At 46.3% G+C, this 18,104-nt stretch overlaps 1 protein-coding gene across 7 annotated transcripts in view; it reads right to left on the reverse strand.

Moving 5' to 3' along the window:
• The window catches only part of PLS3 (plastin 3), an 87,572-nt gene that overhangs the window by 18,570 nt on the left and 50,898 nt on the right, over positions 1-18,104 (reverse strand). For all 7 annotated transcript variants that reach the window (XM_084639413.1, XM_084639417.1, XM_084639415.1 and 4 more), the window contains 2 exons: positions 13,299-13,384; positions 986-1,149 (listed from right to left, as the gene is read on the reverse strand). In XM_084639413.1, the coding sequence (XP_084495539.1) occupies positions 986-1,149; positions 13,299-13,365 (231 nt within the window). In that variant the 5' untranslated portion in view covers positions 13,366-13,384. The remainder of the gene's footprint in view (positions 1-985; positions 1,150-13,298; positions 13,385-18,104) is intronic.

Raw genomic sequence — 18,104 nt, forward strand, 5'->3', positions numbered from 1 at the left:
ATGGTGAAAGTTAAATCAATCAGACCAGCAACTAGAACTAACCTCGAAGTGTACCTTATAAACCCGCCTCCCACCCTCATTTGTAACAAACAGAGAAGATTCTCAAGAGATTTGTAGACACATGAACTTGAGAGGTAAAAAACTTTCCTTTCCTTCTGCTCCACTAGTCTGGGGAACCAAGTATTAACTAGCCACAATCCAGGAACCAGGACAGAATTTAAGGCTTATCTATACTTAAAATTCTCCCACTGGTGTAGGTAATCCACCTCCCCAAGAGACAGAGGATAGGTCGATGAAAGAATTAGTCTGACGACTTACTACACGGGGACTTAGGTCGGGCTAACTCCGACATGCAGAGGTGTGGATTTTCTGCACCCCTGACCAACGTAGTTAATCTGACCTAGTTTTCTAGTGGAGACCAGGCCTTAGCGAGCTGTGAAGTGGCATGAGCGCATAGATCCTATCATATCAGTTCTGGTTTGGGTCGGGGACCTAAAAAGTGTATGGAAAGATCAAGTTGATTTCAAGTCAGTATCTTCTGAGGTTTGATAAGTGAAAGAACCTTTCCTTCTACTCAGAAAACACCACCAAGTCACCCTAGAAAGCGACGACCCTTCAGCATCTCTAAGACAGACAGTTTTCATACTGGAAAAGTTCTGAGACGTTCTCTGATCCATTCCTTCAAAAGTAACCCTGCTCTTTCCCCTGGGAAGGCCAGTACTTTAGTAGGAAAGGCTAGGCCTATTCAGCTAGTGTTTCTAGAAGCACAAGAATTACTGCAAACAGTCTTTTTAAAAAAAAAAAAAAAAAAAAATCAAGGCCTAATACAAAGTAGACAGTCTGATCAGGGTGAATGGAGTGAGGAGAAGTTACACCCATTATTATTAGACTTCATCTAAGGCAGTTCAGACTGTGTATTTGTCACAAAACCCTATAGCAAAAACACGGTTAGCTCAATTGCAGGAAAATGCAGAAATATACTTACAAACACAAATTCTTCAAAGCTAATCTTCCCATCCTTGTTCTTGTCACTGTCAATCATAAGATTCTGAATGATCTCTCTCACTTTGTATCCTGGGAGAGGCAGATTAGCTTCCTTGAAGAGTTCATGCAGCTCATAATCACAAATGAATCCATTGCTGTTGAGATCTTTACATCATAGTGGGGAGGAAAAAGGAGAGAATTGTAGAAACAAGTTAATCCTCCTGGAAGTACATCCCTGTTGTCACCAAAATAAATTAACCCCAAATCCCCCAGCATGCCTTACTGAAATGTAAAAGGGGTCTAACCATTTGTTTTGTAATTTCTGTAAGGCACAGAGATGATGAGAATACTGAACAGGAGATAAATATCCTAAGTAGTCTACTCATTTAGATCCAAATCTACCTGTGTCACACAAACTTGCTGTTCATAACTGTAAACTGGATTCACCAAGAATGTGAATTAAACAGCAGGAACAAAAGAAAGGTTGCCCACGCTGACAGGAGCCAGCTGGTACATCATCATGGTTTTTTGTGAGACGTCTCATTCCGTGCATGACAAGGGTCAGACCTGGGACTTGGAGGTCCTGCATTCAATGCATGGACTTTAAATTTAGCAGGCAAGCACCAGCAGTGAGGCGCCGATCCTGCACGGACTAGCGGGCTTGACTTTACATGGTGCACGTAAGCCAGCTGCCTTCAGACTTGATCTGAATGGGATTGCTCACCATGCACAAGGTTTTGCATTGCATAAAAGTCTTTGTAGTACCAGTGCCCCCGGCTTGTATAAAACCCATTTTAATATATTTTCTGAATAAGAACGTACATCCTAAACACCTCCCTCTAATTTAAATTACTGGTGTAGGTTCCATGCTTTCAGAATCTAAACAGGTTTAAAAAAAATCAAATACAGAACTGATTAAATCACTTCAGTAACATTGCCATCTACTGTGAGCTGCCAAAGAGCGCTATGCAATGACATCTGGTTTGATAATCAGCTATCAAGTTACAGCGCCACTGGATACTCAGAAATAGGCTAAAGTAAACACCGCCTTGGGTAAGGAAGAGACTGGGACAAGGGACAAGACTTTCAGTTTATCTATTGCCTTTCATACAAATGGATCCCGCGTATTTTATCATCACACAATGCCATGTAGCAAATGTTTTCCCTGCCACCGATGTACAGGCATACGAGGCGTTGCATTACCAATTACCGAAGGTGCTGGGTCTAGCGCCCCCTACGGGTCTCATCTGGAAGACTGCTCCTCCACCACCAGCCTGAGGAGTGCTGGTTCACTGGCAGACCAACGAGCGCTACCTCCCGACTCACGCGCCATTCTTCCTCGTTGGGCACGGCTTCTCTTGGGAGGACTCTTACCAGGTATTAATAAAACCAACCCCCTGAAGGCTGACGACCTCACAGTTCGGTGTGTACAGAGCCTTCGCAGGCTCAACCGCAAAGGCCAACAGCGGCCCTGCGTCATTAACAGACTGTGCCCTACATCAATGCAAGGTGCGGGGGGAGAGGGGTTAATCCAGTTCCTAGGGGTGGGGGCCACTTCACCAGTGACCCCCTGGATAGCACTTAGACCAGGCCCAGGGGCAAGGCAGGGTATAGAAGCTGAGCTGCTGCCCATGTGGAATTAGGAGTTGGAAGGAAGGACTTCCCTCTCCGGTGCTGTCCACCGGCCTCCTCAGGAGCAAAAAAGAGTCATTTAACATCCACAAGCACTCTCTGAAACAACAAAGGGCCTTGGTCCCAGAGAAAACGGCACAGACCGGCAAGTCTCCTAGATACAGCAGCTGCTCTTGTTTGAGAGCAAAGCAACTGCCCCACATCTCTCTTCCCCTCCTCTCCTCCCCCAGTACAGGCATTAGGGCGGTCGTCTTTAATTCTTTTCCCTTGACAGCTCTGCAGTTAGAGCCACCAGTCACATCCGCTGTGTATTGCCAAGACTGTCTCCCCCAGAGAGCTGGTCTGCTGCAGAAAACAGACTACACGCCTAGCAGCTCCGGCAGCCACAGGTATTTTCAGCTGGACTCAGCCAAATGCATCTGTGAGAGTCACACACGTAAGTTCTTCTGCCTTAAGATCAACAAGCACACCCTTAGTCTTCACTCCACATACTCTCTCCAGGAAGAGAGCGGTGCTTCGACAAAACGTGTGTTCTACTCACAACACAGCTGCCTTCCTACGAGCGCCCAGAACTTAAACAGCCTGCCCCAGAAGCAACGTCTGTCACTGGTGCACATTCAGATGCCAGGTTGTTGTAGACTCTACTGGATTGTGGCGACAAACAGAATTGCTCAGATCAGGGTTGGAAGGGACCTCAGGAGGTCATCTAGTCCAACCCGCTGCTCAAAGCGGGACCAATCCCCAATTTTTGCCCCAGATCCCTAAATGGCCCCCTCAAGGATTGAACTCACAACCCTGGATTTAGCAGGCCAATGCTCAAACCACTGAACTATCCCTCCCCAGCCAAGACCAAGCCAAAAAAATAATCATCAAGGTCAGTCTTTACTGATCTAACACAGACAACCACCTTTAAACAAAGAAAAGCCAACAGCACATTAAAATAACTGAAAAGCCTGATCCACTATCTAAATGTTAGTTATTTAACAACAGCGCTGTAAGCCTTATTAAATCTAGCCTAGCAAGTGTTCTAGTAAAGAAACCCCTCCCCAACCGGCTCCGTTTCCCAGTTCCACGTGGTATTTTAAGGCATTTTAGTAAGTTCACCAGAAAATGAAATGCAAATGGTTTAATGGCAGGTGTCCAAGGTACCATAGTACAACCCTGTAGTCACTCCTAAATTCTTCCTTAAAATGTAATACAATCAAAAGTATTCCAAAGTGAATTACTAAAAGATTAAAATCCTATTCACAACTGCAGCACTTAAAATAATGCTGACAAAATAAAACGTGCTTTAACCAAAGAGTAATTTTAGTGAAAAACACTGCTGTCTGGCCTTCAATTTTAGAACTTTATTCCAAAAATATAAGCTTACAAAGCAAGCTTTATTAAGCCCAGCAGTCAGATGTCATCAGCAAGCTATTTCCCCTGGAGATAAATCACAGCTTCTTTCATTAAAATGTCTCATTGCACAAACTAGCTCCTTAAGGCAGATCCTTTCACTACCTAGAAACCAATGAAAATGCCCAATGCATAAAGGAGGCAATTCACCCCCGTGTAGAGGGCCAGCTCTGGCCTTAAGTGGTACTTCAATTTCACCCCAAATCCCTCTGCAAATCAGTGCTAAGTCTTGGAGTCTTGGTTCACAATGACCCACCAGAACCTTCTGCACTCGTGCCAAATAAGTCAGATAAGCCCAGAGACACCTGTGCAGAGTTTTGCTGAATCTTAAGCTAACATTTGTCCAAGTCACGACTGCCAACCATTTTCTACAAAGGAAATGGCCAAGTACGCAAAACGCTGCCTCCTTGAAGCTTTAAATACAGACCTTAGCCAAGGCAGAAGGCCAGCTGGGATTTTTATTTCTATTCCTCATTTATTTTCCATTTCTGACACCTCAAACTTGTATCTAAAAAAGTATTTGCAACCCAGGTTTGCCTACAGCACATCTGTGTTTATCCAGAGGTGTCCCGGGACAGGTGACGAATGGGAGTTCACATGATGGGAAGCTAGTTGGAACGTAGTGAGGAAGTTTTACTTCCAAAGTCCTCAACCCTAGAGCTCAGGAAAGAGGCCAGCCAACCTTCAGTGCCGGCCAGCTGCTTTGGATCCCCACCCTGCATCACAGAGGAGAAAGCCTTTAATGCCAGCTGGCACTATTTGGAGCTCAGGCCTAAGTCAGAGGTCCAGCAAATCCTCCACTCCCCTAAAGGTACATACCACTCCAGGGATGTCACCAGCTGTGGGTTCACAATGTTCCCCCCCCCGTATTTCTTGCAGAACAGAACAGAAACCACCATTTCCACAATTAGAGGAGATACCGTAAGCAAGGACAGGCCACAAGAGAGACTAATTATTTGAACTAGTTTGTTTCTAAAGCCCTGGTTTGCTCATTTGAAATCCCATCCGGTCTATACAAACTGCTTTCCACATCCTATCATCAGGTGCTTTCAAATAGATTAGATTTACCTTTAAAAACAGGCAGGAATAGTTTTACCAGAAAGGAAAGCTCGGCCCTCATAAGTGCCTTATTACAGAAGACATTTTCACTAAATGGCCGCTCATTCTCTTGTGAAAGGCATGGGGGGGGCGCGGGAGGGGAGGGGAGGAGAGAGAGAAAGAGAGAGACAGACAGACAGACAGATACGTGGAAACTTCTTTTATTTTGGAATGATGGGACAGCCTTATAAGAAAAACAAAAGGGCAACTTGATGCGGACAGATAATATAGAACTTCAGTTGTAGGGTCTGGCTCACCATCTCTTGGCAAACTATTTATTCTAACGCTCACCAACTCTAGCCAAAAGGCAAGGATCACAGACACACAATGCTACTTTAAGCTAGTCCCGTAACAGAGACATTTCAGCTGACTATACCACCATTTAAGCTTATCACTAAAAAGAAATCCTCATTTACTCTGGGATTTCTTGCAGATCAAAAATTATTCCAAAATAATCAAATATTTGCTTATTGGGGGAAAAAAAATAAAAATTTATTTATATCATCAACCATATCCTGAACGGCTGGTCATTTCAAAGGAACCTAATGGCACATTCTCTTAACCAGGTTCTCAGAACACTTGTGTAAAAAACGGATGATGAATTGACCAAGAATTCCTCCTTAGCCTGCAAGCAGACAGACCACGGCTAGATGCTTGGACACTACAGTTAGATACCCACGGCTGGCCTGTCTCCGCTGACTCCGGCTCAGGGAGCTCAGTCTGTGGGGCAGTAAAATTGCAGTGTAGCTTTCTGGGCTCGGGCTGGAATCCGAGCTCCGAGACCCCACGAGGCGGAAGGGCCCCGGAGCCCGGGCCCAAATGTCTACACCACAATTAAACAGCCCCAACAGCCTGAGCTCCACGACCGTGAGTCACCCGATACAGACGTGGTGGGTGTTTCATTGCCGTCGAGACTCACCCGGGCTACATCTACGTTACCACACACCACCGGGGGTAGCCGTGTAGCATGCTGCGCCCACACAGCCATGTGCAGTTACACCTGCCGGAGAAAGGCTCGGGCAGATGGGAGGCCGTGGGGGGAAGGCTCTCGCTGGCATCAGCATGTTGTGCACTAAGTGGCCCGCGTGGACCCTGCTGGTGTGCACGAACAGCTCCCTTGTGCCGGTTAACAAGAGCACCCACTAACGCACTCTGGGAAGCTTCTAGCGCACACCAGCAGAGTCCACGCGGGCCAGTTAGTGCACACCGCATTGGGGGGACTAGAATTTGCACCCCACTCATGAGGACTAACGCACTGTGTAAACAAGCCCCCACGGTCCCTTTTTAGCTTAAGTTAGTGTTATGTAAATCTGATCCCAGCTCTGTTGGGTTGGATTGCAGTTACAGTGATTTACAGAGATATGCCAGGATCTCCTGCTTACTACTCTGATCAAAAACCTGAAACAAACAACATATTTTAAGACTCTGCATTTCGGTGTTGCCATTGGACCTTGTTTTATAGGGATATCAGTGTCCCAGCTGCTTTGCGATTGGGATTTACAACTTAAATAGTTCTTCTCCTGCCTCGGCTGCAAGACATCAGGCCGCACAGCAGAGGGTTTACAATACACAGAGGCTTTTGCATTTTCAGTCTTAACTCCTTGGCAACAGAGCAGTGGATTTCGGTTTTTAAAGTTGGATGGATACGCTGCCCCAGAATTGTAATAGTTTTAATGCAGTCAGAGTGGAAGCCAGGAATGCCCGGATAGCATCTAGCTGAATAACTGAGAAGCACCCAAGCACTTACAAAAACAGTTGAGAGTGACCCTGCAGCCTGGCTCTGAAACACCTTAAAGATCGGTTATGGAAAGCTACTATGTCGTTACTAGGCAGGGGAAAGCCACAGACCATCTTTGTGACAGAAAGCAGTAAGTCTACCATTTACCTTTTCATGGAAGGGGCCTAGTACCTCATTGGCATGGTCACCATTGCTCAGACCAAGTTGTAAGCTCCTGCGTAGCAGGTGAAGTTTCACATTTAGTTACAATGTGATTCAAGCACTCCAACTGAATACAGAACGCCTGTTCTGGAGAAAAGTGAGAGAGTGGAGATATGGGCAGAAGAGAGGCTGTCGAGTTTGGGAAGGGAAACTGATAAGCAGAATGGAGATGCATATTACTACGGGCTATACAGTCTGGCAATCTTAACGAGAGAGAGACAGAGAGAGAAAACGAACACATACACAACCTTAATTTGTATGGTCTGGAGACATAACCTTCTCCTTTCAAATTTCAGCAGGTCCTTGTGGTGACCCAATGAAAGTAACTCCCATAAAAAGACAGAGCTCTAGTCCCTCAACCACAGGACATTTACTCTTCCAGAGGCTTACTCCGCACTCGTTCCGGCACTGCACAATAGAGATTTTCAAAATGACAACAGCACATAGGATTCAAGACTTGTTTACAAGGGTCCTTGTTGTGTGCTGGCAAGTTCTAGTAGGCTACTGTACACCATCTCCACAAATTCACTGCATGCTAATCTCCTGCATTTCTGGATGCCCTCTACTATTTGGCCAGACTTAAGATGGGAGGTTGTCTTGACATCAGCTCATTATTAGCGGAGTAAAGGTTATTCACTGGCTGAAGGTCCCAAGTTAGAAAGCCTGTGCCAGAACCAACGCTTGGGCATCAGAAGAGCCAGGACTACAAGGAAGCAAATATGGAATCGTTCTAACAGGCAAACTACAGACTGTGAGCATTACACTTTGATGGAAAGGAAACTACAGCTCATCCAAAGTTTCCTATTTCTGCTGAAGGAGTCTCCACGCCCACATGCTGGACCCACTCAAAGGTCACTGCGATGATATATGGGCACCAGGCTCTGCCCATATGCAGGTGGCAACAAAACCACAAGCAAAGAAAAAATCAAAGCCACTTCAGCTCTGGCTCAGCTTCCTCCAGACAAAAAACTTAAAATAGCTTAAATAACAGGATGCAAGAGGGGAAAGTAAACCACACATTTCCTTTTAAGGATATGTGCTCTTGGCGTGACAAACTCCTTCAGCATCACAAATCCTCTTTATATTTGCTTTAATATACTTTCTGGAGCATTTTTTTATTGCCTTGCCGAAGCAAGCAAAAAATGTTGAAGTAAATTACAAATATTAAATCCTTGGTGTTTCCAAGCAGGAGGGCCATCACCTACATAAGTACACAAAATCGGGAGAGAAGAAGTTGAACAGATTTTGTTCTGTACCTGTCTCCTAGGGGGGAAATGCTGCTCACATCCAAGTACAGACCAATAAAGAACCCAACATTACGAGACTGCCCTTATTTGAGATTTGGAGCAAGCCCCAAGCACTATGCATCACTCAAAATCTGGACACAGCCAGTCAGGGCACAACATTTCAGCAGCCCAAATCAAGTTACTGCCATAAGCTATTGCATTACAAGCACATCAATAAAGGGGCCATTTTAAAGGTTGCACTTTCAGCCACTGGTCCCTTCAAAGCTGCCATTTGCTTCTGTCCTCCCACTCCTCACGCAACGACAGTCCCTGGTTTTGTAGGGCTGTTTGTCCACGCAGCCGAAACCTCCATTTTGTTCTCACATTCCAAACAAACCCCAGCTCTCCTCTGCCTGCTGCCTTTCCCCTCCATCGCGTGGCAGAGTCAGAGGTGGAGCACACCCGCCACGCTGGCTTTGCCGATGGCACGCACGCATCCCTCAGACGCTGGCAGGTCTGAAGAGAAAGGAGATGGCAGGACCAGTTCTGCACAGTGAAGCTGGCCAGGGTGTGAGTCCTTTTAAATCTGGGTGAAGACAGTGAACCAGAGCAACCAGATTACTACCCCCTGCCCAGTTCTTAGAGAACCTTTCACAGGTGATCTCCTTCCTGGATTTCTTAATGGCAAGGAGAGATCTCGGACACTAACCAGCAGAACTGAAGCTAAGGGATTGTCTACACCTAAAACGCTACAGCGGAACAGCTGCTCCGCTGTCGCGCCGCAGTGTAGACACTACCTATGCTGACAGGAGGGATTTTCCCGTTGGCATAGGTGATCCACCTCCATGAAAAGCGGTAGCTGGGTCGACAGAAGAATTTTTCCCTCGACCTAGTGCTGTCTACACAGAGACTTAGGTCAGCTTAACTAGGCTGCTAGGGGTGTGGATTTTTCAAACCCTGGAGCGATGTAATTAGGCTGACCTAATTTTTGAGGGTAGACCAGGCTTAAGACAAACAAACAGTGACTGAGAACAGGGGTGACCATCAATGCTCCTTCTGCCTCGGAAAGGAGCACTGAAAGCTGCTGGTTTGGAAAGTTAAGCTAGCTACTCATGAAAACATGCCCGGTGTTCACAGCCTAGCACACAAGAAGCTGCTACGAGTTACCAACGTAGCAAGAGAGGGAGGTTGGAAAAGTGACAAGTGCCAGATGTTACATTTGTTCAATACTGCACCCAGGAGCTCTTAAGAACATAAGGCTATCACAACCATACCTCAGCCCAGGTGAGCCCATCTGCGGCTAGTGTCACCAGCACTATAAATGGAAGTCCACTGAAATGGAACAGCGATTTGCTAGATGCTATAATCAAAGTGGTTCTGACACAGAGTGTAGTTTCGCTTCATTGGCAGGATGCTCATAAAGTCAAGTATCAAAACTCCAGAGTGACTTACTTATCAGTCATTCCATGGAATTCCTCCTCTCCCCATCCACACACACACTTTCTAAAAACCCCAAGAGCTCAATTTTGCTACATTTGCACTCATGTCCAAGGATCGTAGCTGGACTCTCCATGGTGAGAGGAGGATCTCTTTGGAAAGAGAGTTACATATTTTCACATTTGTAAAAGAAACTGAAGAAAGATTCCCAGAAAACAAGTCATAAATCCTGAGGCAAAAAAACCCCGTGACATTCAAAACATTTCAGATAGCTTCAGGCATTTCCATTGTTGAACCAGACTGCCCTGTGTTTTATGCAGACAAGATGGTTACAAGAGAGACAAGAAGGAATCAAAGGAATCTACTGAGGGACAAGGACTCCTAAGTCACCCTTGTTGTAACTGCCTGAAGATAGCAATGATGTTTCAAAGGTTTATAAGTCATTTTTAATTAAAGAGAGGCTATCTCCAGAATTACCAGTGACCTGGATTCTCCCAGAATAAAATTGTTTTTGACAGCGATCGTTGCGTATCTTAGATCAACCCTGCGCAGTAGTGTAGACAAGCTCTTACACACTGGTCACAAAAGAGACTGCTTTACTGTGTGGGGAGTCAGTGTAGTGATCCTCCCATTCTAGTGGGGACTCTTGTTAGGGGCTGATCTGAGATCACATAACTCATGAGCCTTTGGCACACAATGCATGGACCTCCTGGTGCAATCACTTGGCAGAGATTTACGCCCAAAGTGGTAAGGACATGTATCCTTGGAAATTCAGCAACAATTAGTCCTTTTGCCCCACTACCTGGAGCATATCTGGGGGTAGGGCTAAAAGAACCAGATGGGAAAATGCACAAATTCACTGTCCAAAATAGCCATTTTAATTTCTGCAGACCAGAACTCAAACTTTTCGGAATGTGCCAAAGAGCAGCGAGCTCATGACAAAAGCCATTATGTACGTAACGCTCCTTGTTGCCTGGCTCTGTCTTTAGGGTATGTCTACATTTTGAATTTGTTCGAGCCTCTGCCTCCTGGTCGGTCAAAGTAAAACTCACTCATGGCACACAGTATGTGATGAAATAAAACAGAAGAGATCTCTGCATCACATACCTGAAAGACTTTGGGTTTGTTCTCTTAAATTTCCCTTCCCCCACAGCTCGTTCTTATAGAAATGATCAGTGAATAGAGTGGGGTTAAAAACAAAACAAAACAAAAACCAATTGGTATTTTTTTAAAGCCCAAAAAATATTTTTTATTTACAATTAAATACATTTTACTTTTTAAAACATTTAAAATGAAATTTGAAATTATGACAACCTAGGTTAATGCCGAAACTAAACTAAAATTATTAAAATCATTTCCATGAAATAAAAATATTAAGCAGTACATGTGGCTGCCAAAGTCAAAGCCCTGAACTAGTGGAAGTCACTGACTAAGCACCTCGAACCAAAGATGGCTGAAGAGCTCAGCCAGCTTTTGACAGCTGCAGTCTCTTCTGCAGGTTCAGAGAAGCGCATTTTCCGTTTATTGAACTAGCTCAATTCAGTGACTACTTCATTTAAAGCAGAGGAATCAATTGGGTGTTGAAAAAGCAGGAAATCTTGTTTTATTCAGAGACTGGAAGAGGGAAAATGGAGGTATGAGCGGATGAGACCAACAAATCCCCAAAAAAACCACAAAAATGACACAACCAGAATCCATCAGTTCAATTAATTAAATTCATTGTTTAAGTAAATCAGTTTTAAATTCAAATGCATCTTTTGAAAACTGTACTTGTTTCTTACAGATCCTGCACATTTAAGGTAGTTTTGTTTTAATAAATTTTGGTTTTCTGCATTTTTAATTGAATTCCAATTTCCATCCAAGTGCAGTCTGAAACAGATCATGCACAAAAAAATTTATCTTGTAAAATAAATGCATCATTCACCATTTTCTAACACAAAAATATAAGTTAACATATTATTCAGGTGGCTAACTTACATAATTAGCTAGCTAAATGTTTATAGATGTGTATCCTTCTGGTTAGGAAAAGAGTTCCAAATTCAGTGTAAAAGTTCTGTGTAGTTGCAAACCAATGTGTTGATTCTCAGGTGGTAACCCATTAAACCCTCTCTTTTAGTAAAAGAGCTAAGAAGTACAAATGCAAAAAAAAAAAAAGTTTAAAATCAGTTATTTAAGTCATTTTGCTTTAAATGAATCCTCTATCAGTAAATAAAATGCCTTAGACCAAAGTCTCACCATGTTCATACAGCAGAGAGATTTCATACTGACTGATCTTAAACATGAGCTAACAGAGAAAGCTTATAGGAACACCACTGGAAGTGAAACACTAGGCCGGTCTTCATAGAAGGAGAAGAATTTGATCCCTGCCTACTTTGAAATAAGCCTGAAGCATGTGTAAAACAGGGACTTCCTCGTTGACTGAACGCTGCTTACCTCCCAGGGGAAACTCAATTAAAAAGTAGATGGACTCAGACCTCCTCACCTTCGCAATTCATTGTCACTTAGCACTAGATCTTTGTGGACTACCCTGGCCCCTAAAAAAGGTGCATTAGCAGGCCTAAATCCATCCAACAGAGGGCAGCAGCATACTCACACCAGAGTCACAATATGACAGTACCTTTCTAACCAAAGAATTGGTCTTCCCATAGCCACAAGTTTGGTGTCCCCACTCAGCCGATTCATGCTCTAAGAGCTGTGACTAGATCCTCAGTGCTGTGGCTTTCCTGCCAACTCTAATCCCAAAGGCCATGGGAACCTGCTTTCTAAAATGTCACGTCTCACTCAACGGCTCACTTGTCCCCTTAGGACAGAAAGTTAGCATGGACGTTCACCGGGTTGTGCCCAACTTCTAGTAAGGTTGAAGTGAGCATGAGCAAGGGAGAAGGAGCAAAGATGCCGGAATGGAAGCATGCTCACACTTCCCATCAGGAGATGCAGTTTTGCAGGGTCACTTATCCTGGAACAGGCAGGTCGTGCTGGACCCTGCTCGGATAGCAAAGCCTCCTGGCAGGTGTTGAAGGATCCCAGATGAAACTACCCCCGGTGCCTACAAGGGAGACCTCTTGCCAGTTTTGTTATGCCCCCATGTTTTACCCAGTCCAGAAGGTTCAGAGCTGTGCTTGAGGGTTTTTCTCTGAAGCTGGTTACAGCACGCGGCAGGCCTTCAAATGCTAAGACATCACCCACGCCAAGCGCCTAAAATAATGTTGTTTGTTTGGAGAATTCCACTTCCACCCTTGTCAAGAGATAACGAAGAACCTGGCCAATAAGGGATCTGGGGCAGTCCGGCATCTGCTGACTAAGACAGGACTGCCCAAGGAACAGGCATTGCATGTATTCCACCAGCTTGCCCACAACACCATGGTGGGTGCTGTTAAATGGTTCACGTGAAGGGGCACTAAAATTGCAAGGCACTAAAATGGCACCAAAAGCCCACCTGCCACTTTCCTGGTGTTGCTGTTGGCAGAGAGAGAACGAACCCGTCAGTCTGTGTTGGTGGCCCTGAGTGTGCAGATGCGAGCGAGGTGGTAGGATCTCATCTCTATAAGCTGCTTGTTACACTGAAAGCAGGAAGAGCTACTTACCAACTTTGGCAAAGGCCTCTCTCAGTTCTTCCAGCTCATCTTTGGAGATCTGCGTGGTGCTGGCCATCTCAGAACTTAGTAAGTACCTGCAGGGAAAGAAGAGAGTTCATGAAACAAAGTTGTTTTGTTCACGTGCATTTGATTCCACAGTTATGCTACAAAAGACTCTGCATGCAGCTAAAGGCAAGGGCTATTCTTCCAAAAACTTATCTCAGTAGGTCTTGTAGTTGAATTTCTCTAGGCGGCAAAATAAACAGCTGTTGAGCACAGATGGAAAGGGATGCCCAGCCCTGCCAGCCTTGTTAATATTTATCCATCTGTGTGTTCGTTTTAATAGTGGCAGCCCACACTGCAACTGCTGTTCATGTTCCATTAAAGCATCTGTCACAGGTGTGTGCCATAGTCAGAGCTGCTTGAAAAATGGAAAGCTAGTTGCATGAAAAATCTCAAATCACCTGAAACTAGAACCACCTACGTTCCTCCCCGCCCCCAGTACAATTTCAAAATATTATTTTCTTCCACGTTTACGTAAACAATTAAGCAGATTATTAAATTGCTCTCAAAATTTTTCATTTACCCAAAACCTGGTGTTTGGCAAAATAAGAGATTCAAAAATATTTGGAAAAAAGTCCCCAGACAAGGCAAAAAACCCAAAATGGCACAAACAAAAACTGCTTCCATAAAGAGGCCATTTTTACTTTGTAAAACCGGTTTGAAAAGCATCAATTGTCTTTAGCAGCCAGCATCCTGAGGAGGAACGGGGCTAATTTCCACTGACACAGGCCTCCTGGCAGCATGGTTCTGCAAGGCATGGGACAGGGGCGAGCACACAGAGGGACAAGGGGCTCTATACCATGCTTAACATAAGAGCATATGGAAACTAAGTCTTAGTTTGTTCAGACTAGTGACAGTTCCTCTGCCCTGGGTGTACTTCAGAAGCACAGAGTGGAGCGGTGCCTCTCCGTGGGCTGCAGCTGACCCCCGCCCCCCAGAGGCATTTTTGGAGGAGCACGCAAGAAGGGGGCAAGGCAATGGAAGTCCGAGGCACAGCACGCATAGGCTATGCCTACGCTGCAAGGCAATACCTGCGGCCGGCCCGGGTCAGCGGCCACCCACAGCAGAGTCACGGGGGAGTGAGAGCAGGGAGGGCACCCAACACAACACAACACTCTGCTGGGCGGCGCCAACACCTTGGAGATCCTGGGGTAGGGCCATGTGTCAGAGCAGCCGGCAGGCTGCGCGGCTCCTTTTCCCTGGTTAAATATTTACAAGGTTTAGAGCTGGGGCAGATTTTATTTTACCAGAGCCAAGGCTCTCACTGCGTCAGGGGCTGGCGACATAGGTACTACTTGTCAGTACCTCTGCCTGCCCGAATCCCGCCCCAGCCGGACACGCTAGACTAGGCAGGCCCCACGTTCACCAGGACTTGGGGACAAGACAAGGCTGCTTTGAGTGCCATCGGCTGGAGAGAGCCAAGCAGAACAGTTTCTCCCCCACTTAGAGGGGCCGTCCCCATGAGCCGGGGGTTGGGGGAGGGGAAGGGAGCTCATCAATCTACATTTTGCCGGCTGGCAAGAGGAAGGTCGTGCTCCACTTTAGCGCCTTTTGACCCAATAAGCCTGCACATGCACTGATCTGCAAGCCTCCTTTGTCACCCAGAGTTATATAACAGCTCAGTTCCAAAGCGTGGCTCGTTGGGATTCCAACGTTCAGAATGTGTATTTGCCTGGGGCTGTAGATACGAAGTTTTACCTTGTTACGCCGTTTGGTTTGGGGACAATAAATAGTTTAACAAGGCAAGAAAGGGTGGGCAGAGGCAGACCGATGGGAAAGCAAAGCAGATGGGAGCTAGTCACCATTGCCTTATTGCAACATACTTTGCAAGGGAGCAACTTGTTAATTTCCTGGCTCTCAGCAGATGGAATTTGAAGATGGAATTTTATTTACACTCATTTATAAAAATCCCTAACAATATTGCAGTCACGGACCGGCTGACAGTCCTTTAACTATGGCAGCACGAGAAGCCTTAACCTGAGAGTGGGCCTGACTGTTATAAAAAGACAGTCAGCTGCGAACCAGCTGAGCGGGGAACAGCGGAGAGGCTAACAGAGGGAGTTCGCCCGGGGAGAGCCCACTGAGCCTTTCATCTTGCCAACTTCTCTGAGTAGTTACTACAACTCCTGAGGAAGGTTGTAGAAGGACGGTAATATGGATGGGGGGGGGGGGGTTCAGCTGTTGTGACCTGCACTGGATGTGCCATGTTTGTCTTTCTTCCACAGGACAGAAGCGACTTTGTCTGTACGAAGTGCAAGCTGGTCTCCATATTGGAAGAGAAGGTTCAAGGTCTGGAGCAACAGGTATCGACCCTGCGTTGCATAAGAGAAACTGAAGATTTCCTGGACAGACGTCAGAATATGCTTCTACGGGCACAACGTTCTGAAGATTCAGAGCAGGCTGCGCCACGGGGACAGGACGACGGTGAAGGAATTTGGCAGCATGTGACCTCCAGAAGAAGAAAGGGGAGCGTTCACGTACCAGCAATGCAGATACAGGTAAGCAACCGTGTTCATGTTCTCTCCACAGGGACCATTGCGGAGAGTGGACCAGATGATACATCTGAGGGAAGGGAGCAGAAGGAGACTGGAAGGCATGGGATGCACTGTCCTAGGGTTGGGGGTTCCACGACCACCGCTCCCAAAAGGAGGCGGCGGGTGGTGGTGGTCAGGGACTCTCTCCTCAGGGGGACTGAGTTATCTATCTGCCGCCCTGACCGGGAAAACCGAGAAGTCTGCTGCTTGCCAGGAGCTAGGATTCACGATGTGATGGAGAGACTGCCGAGACTCATCAAGCCCTCGGATCGCTACCCCTTCCTGCTTCTCCACGTGGGCACCCATGATACTGCCAAGAATGACCTTGAGCGGATCGCTGCGGACTACGTGGCTCTGGGAAGAAGGATAAAGGAGTTTGAGGCGCAAGTGGTGTTCTCGTCCATCCTCCCCATGGAAGGAAAAGGCCAGGGTAGGGACCGTCGAATCGTGGAAGTCAACGAATGGCTACGCAGGTGGTGTCGGAGAGAAGGCTTTGGATTCTTCGACCATGGGATGGTGTTCCAAGGAGGAGTGCTAGGCAGAGACGGGGTCCTCCTAACGAAGAGAGGGAAGAGCATCTTCGCAAGCAGGTTGGCTAACCTAGTGAGGAGGGCTTTAAACTAGGTTCACCGGGGGGAAGAGACCAAAGCCCTGAGGTAAATGGGGATGTGGGATACCGGGAGGAAGCATGAGCAGGAGAGCGCAAGAGGGGAGGGCTCCTGCCTCATACTGAGAAAGCAAGATGATCAGCGAGTTATCTTAAGTGCCTGTACACAAATGCAAGAAGACTGGGAAACAAGCAGGGAGAACTGGAAGTGCTGGCACAGTCAAGGAATTATGATGTGATTGGAATAACAGAGACTTGGTGGGATAACTCGCATGACTGGAGTACTGTCATGGATGGATATAAATTGTTCAGGAAGGACAGGCAGGGCAGAAAAGGTGGGGGAGTTGCATTGTATGTAAGAGAGCAGTATGACTGCTCAGAGCTCCGGTATGAAACTGCAGAAAAACCTGAGAGTCTCTGGATTAAGTTTAGAAGCGTGAGCAACAAGGGTGATGTCGTGGTGGGAGTCTGCTATAGACCACCAGACCAAGGGGATGAGGTGGACGAGGCTTTCTCCCGGCAACTCACAGAAGTTACTAGATCGCAGGCCCTGGTTCTTATGGGAAACTTCAATCACCCTGATATCTGCTGGGAGAGCAATACAGCGGTGCACAGACAATCCAAGAAGTTTTTGGAAAGTGTAGGGGACAATTTCCTGGTGCAAGTGCTGGAGGAACCAACTAGGGGCAGAGCTCTTCTTGACCTGCTGCTCACAAACCGGGAAGAATTAGTAGAGGAAGCAAAAGTGGATGGGAACCTGGGAGGCAGTGACCATGAGATGGTCGAGTTCAGGATCCTGACACAAGGAAGAAAGGAGAGCAGCAGAATACGGACCCCGGACCTCAGAAAATCAGACTTTGACTCCCTTTGGGAACTGATGGGCAGGATCCCTTGAGAGAACAAAATGAGGGGGAAAGGAGTCCAGGAGAGCTGGCTGAATTTTAAGGAATCCTTATTGAGGTTACAGGAACAAACCATCCCGATGTGTAGAAAGAATAGTAAATATGACAGGCGACCAGCTTGGCTTAACAGTGAAATCCTTGCTGATCTTAAACACAAAAAAGAAGCTTACAAGAAGAGGAAGATTGGACAAATGACCAGGGAGGAGTATAAAAATATTGCTCGGGCACGCAGGAGTGAAATCAGGAAGGCCAAACCACACCTGGAGGTGCAGCTAGCAAGAGACGTTAAGAGTAACAAGAAGGATTTCTTCACGTGTGTTAGCAAAAAGAAGAAAGTCAAGGAAAGTGTGCACCCCTTACTAAATGAGGGAGGCAACCTAGTGACAGAGAATGTGGAAAAAGCTAATGTACTCAATGCTTTTTTGCCTCTTCACGAACAAGGTCAGCTCCCAGACTGCTGCGCTGGGCAGCACAGCATGGGGAAGAGGTGACCAGCCCTCTCTGGAGAAAGAAGTGGTTCGCGACTATTTCGAAAAGCTGGACGTGCACAAGTCTATGGGGCCAGACGCGCTGCATCCGAGAGTGCTAAAGGAGTTGGCGAATGTGATTGCAGAGCCATTGGCCATTATCTTTGAAAACTCATGGCGATCGGGGGAGGTCCCGGATGATTGGAAAAACGCTAATGTAGTGCCCATCTTTTAAAAAAAAA

Source organism: Lepidochelys olivacea, assembly GCF_965140295.1.
Source record: "Lepidochelys olivacea isolate rLepOli2 genome assembly, chromosome: 9".
In the NCBI taxonomy this organism is placed as follows: domain Eukaryota; kingdom Metazoa; phylum Chordata; order Testudines; family Cheloniidae; genus Lepidochelys; species Lepidochelys olivacea.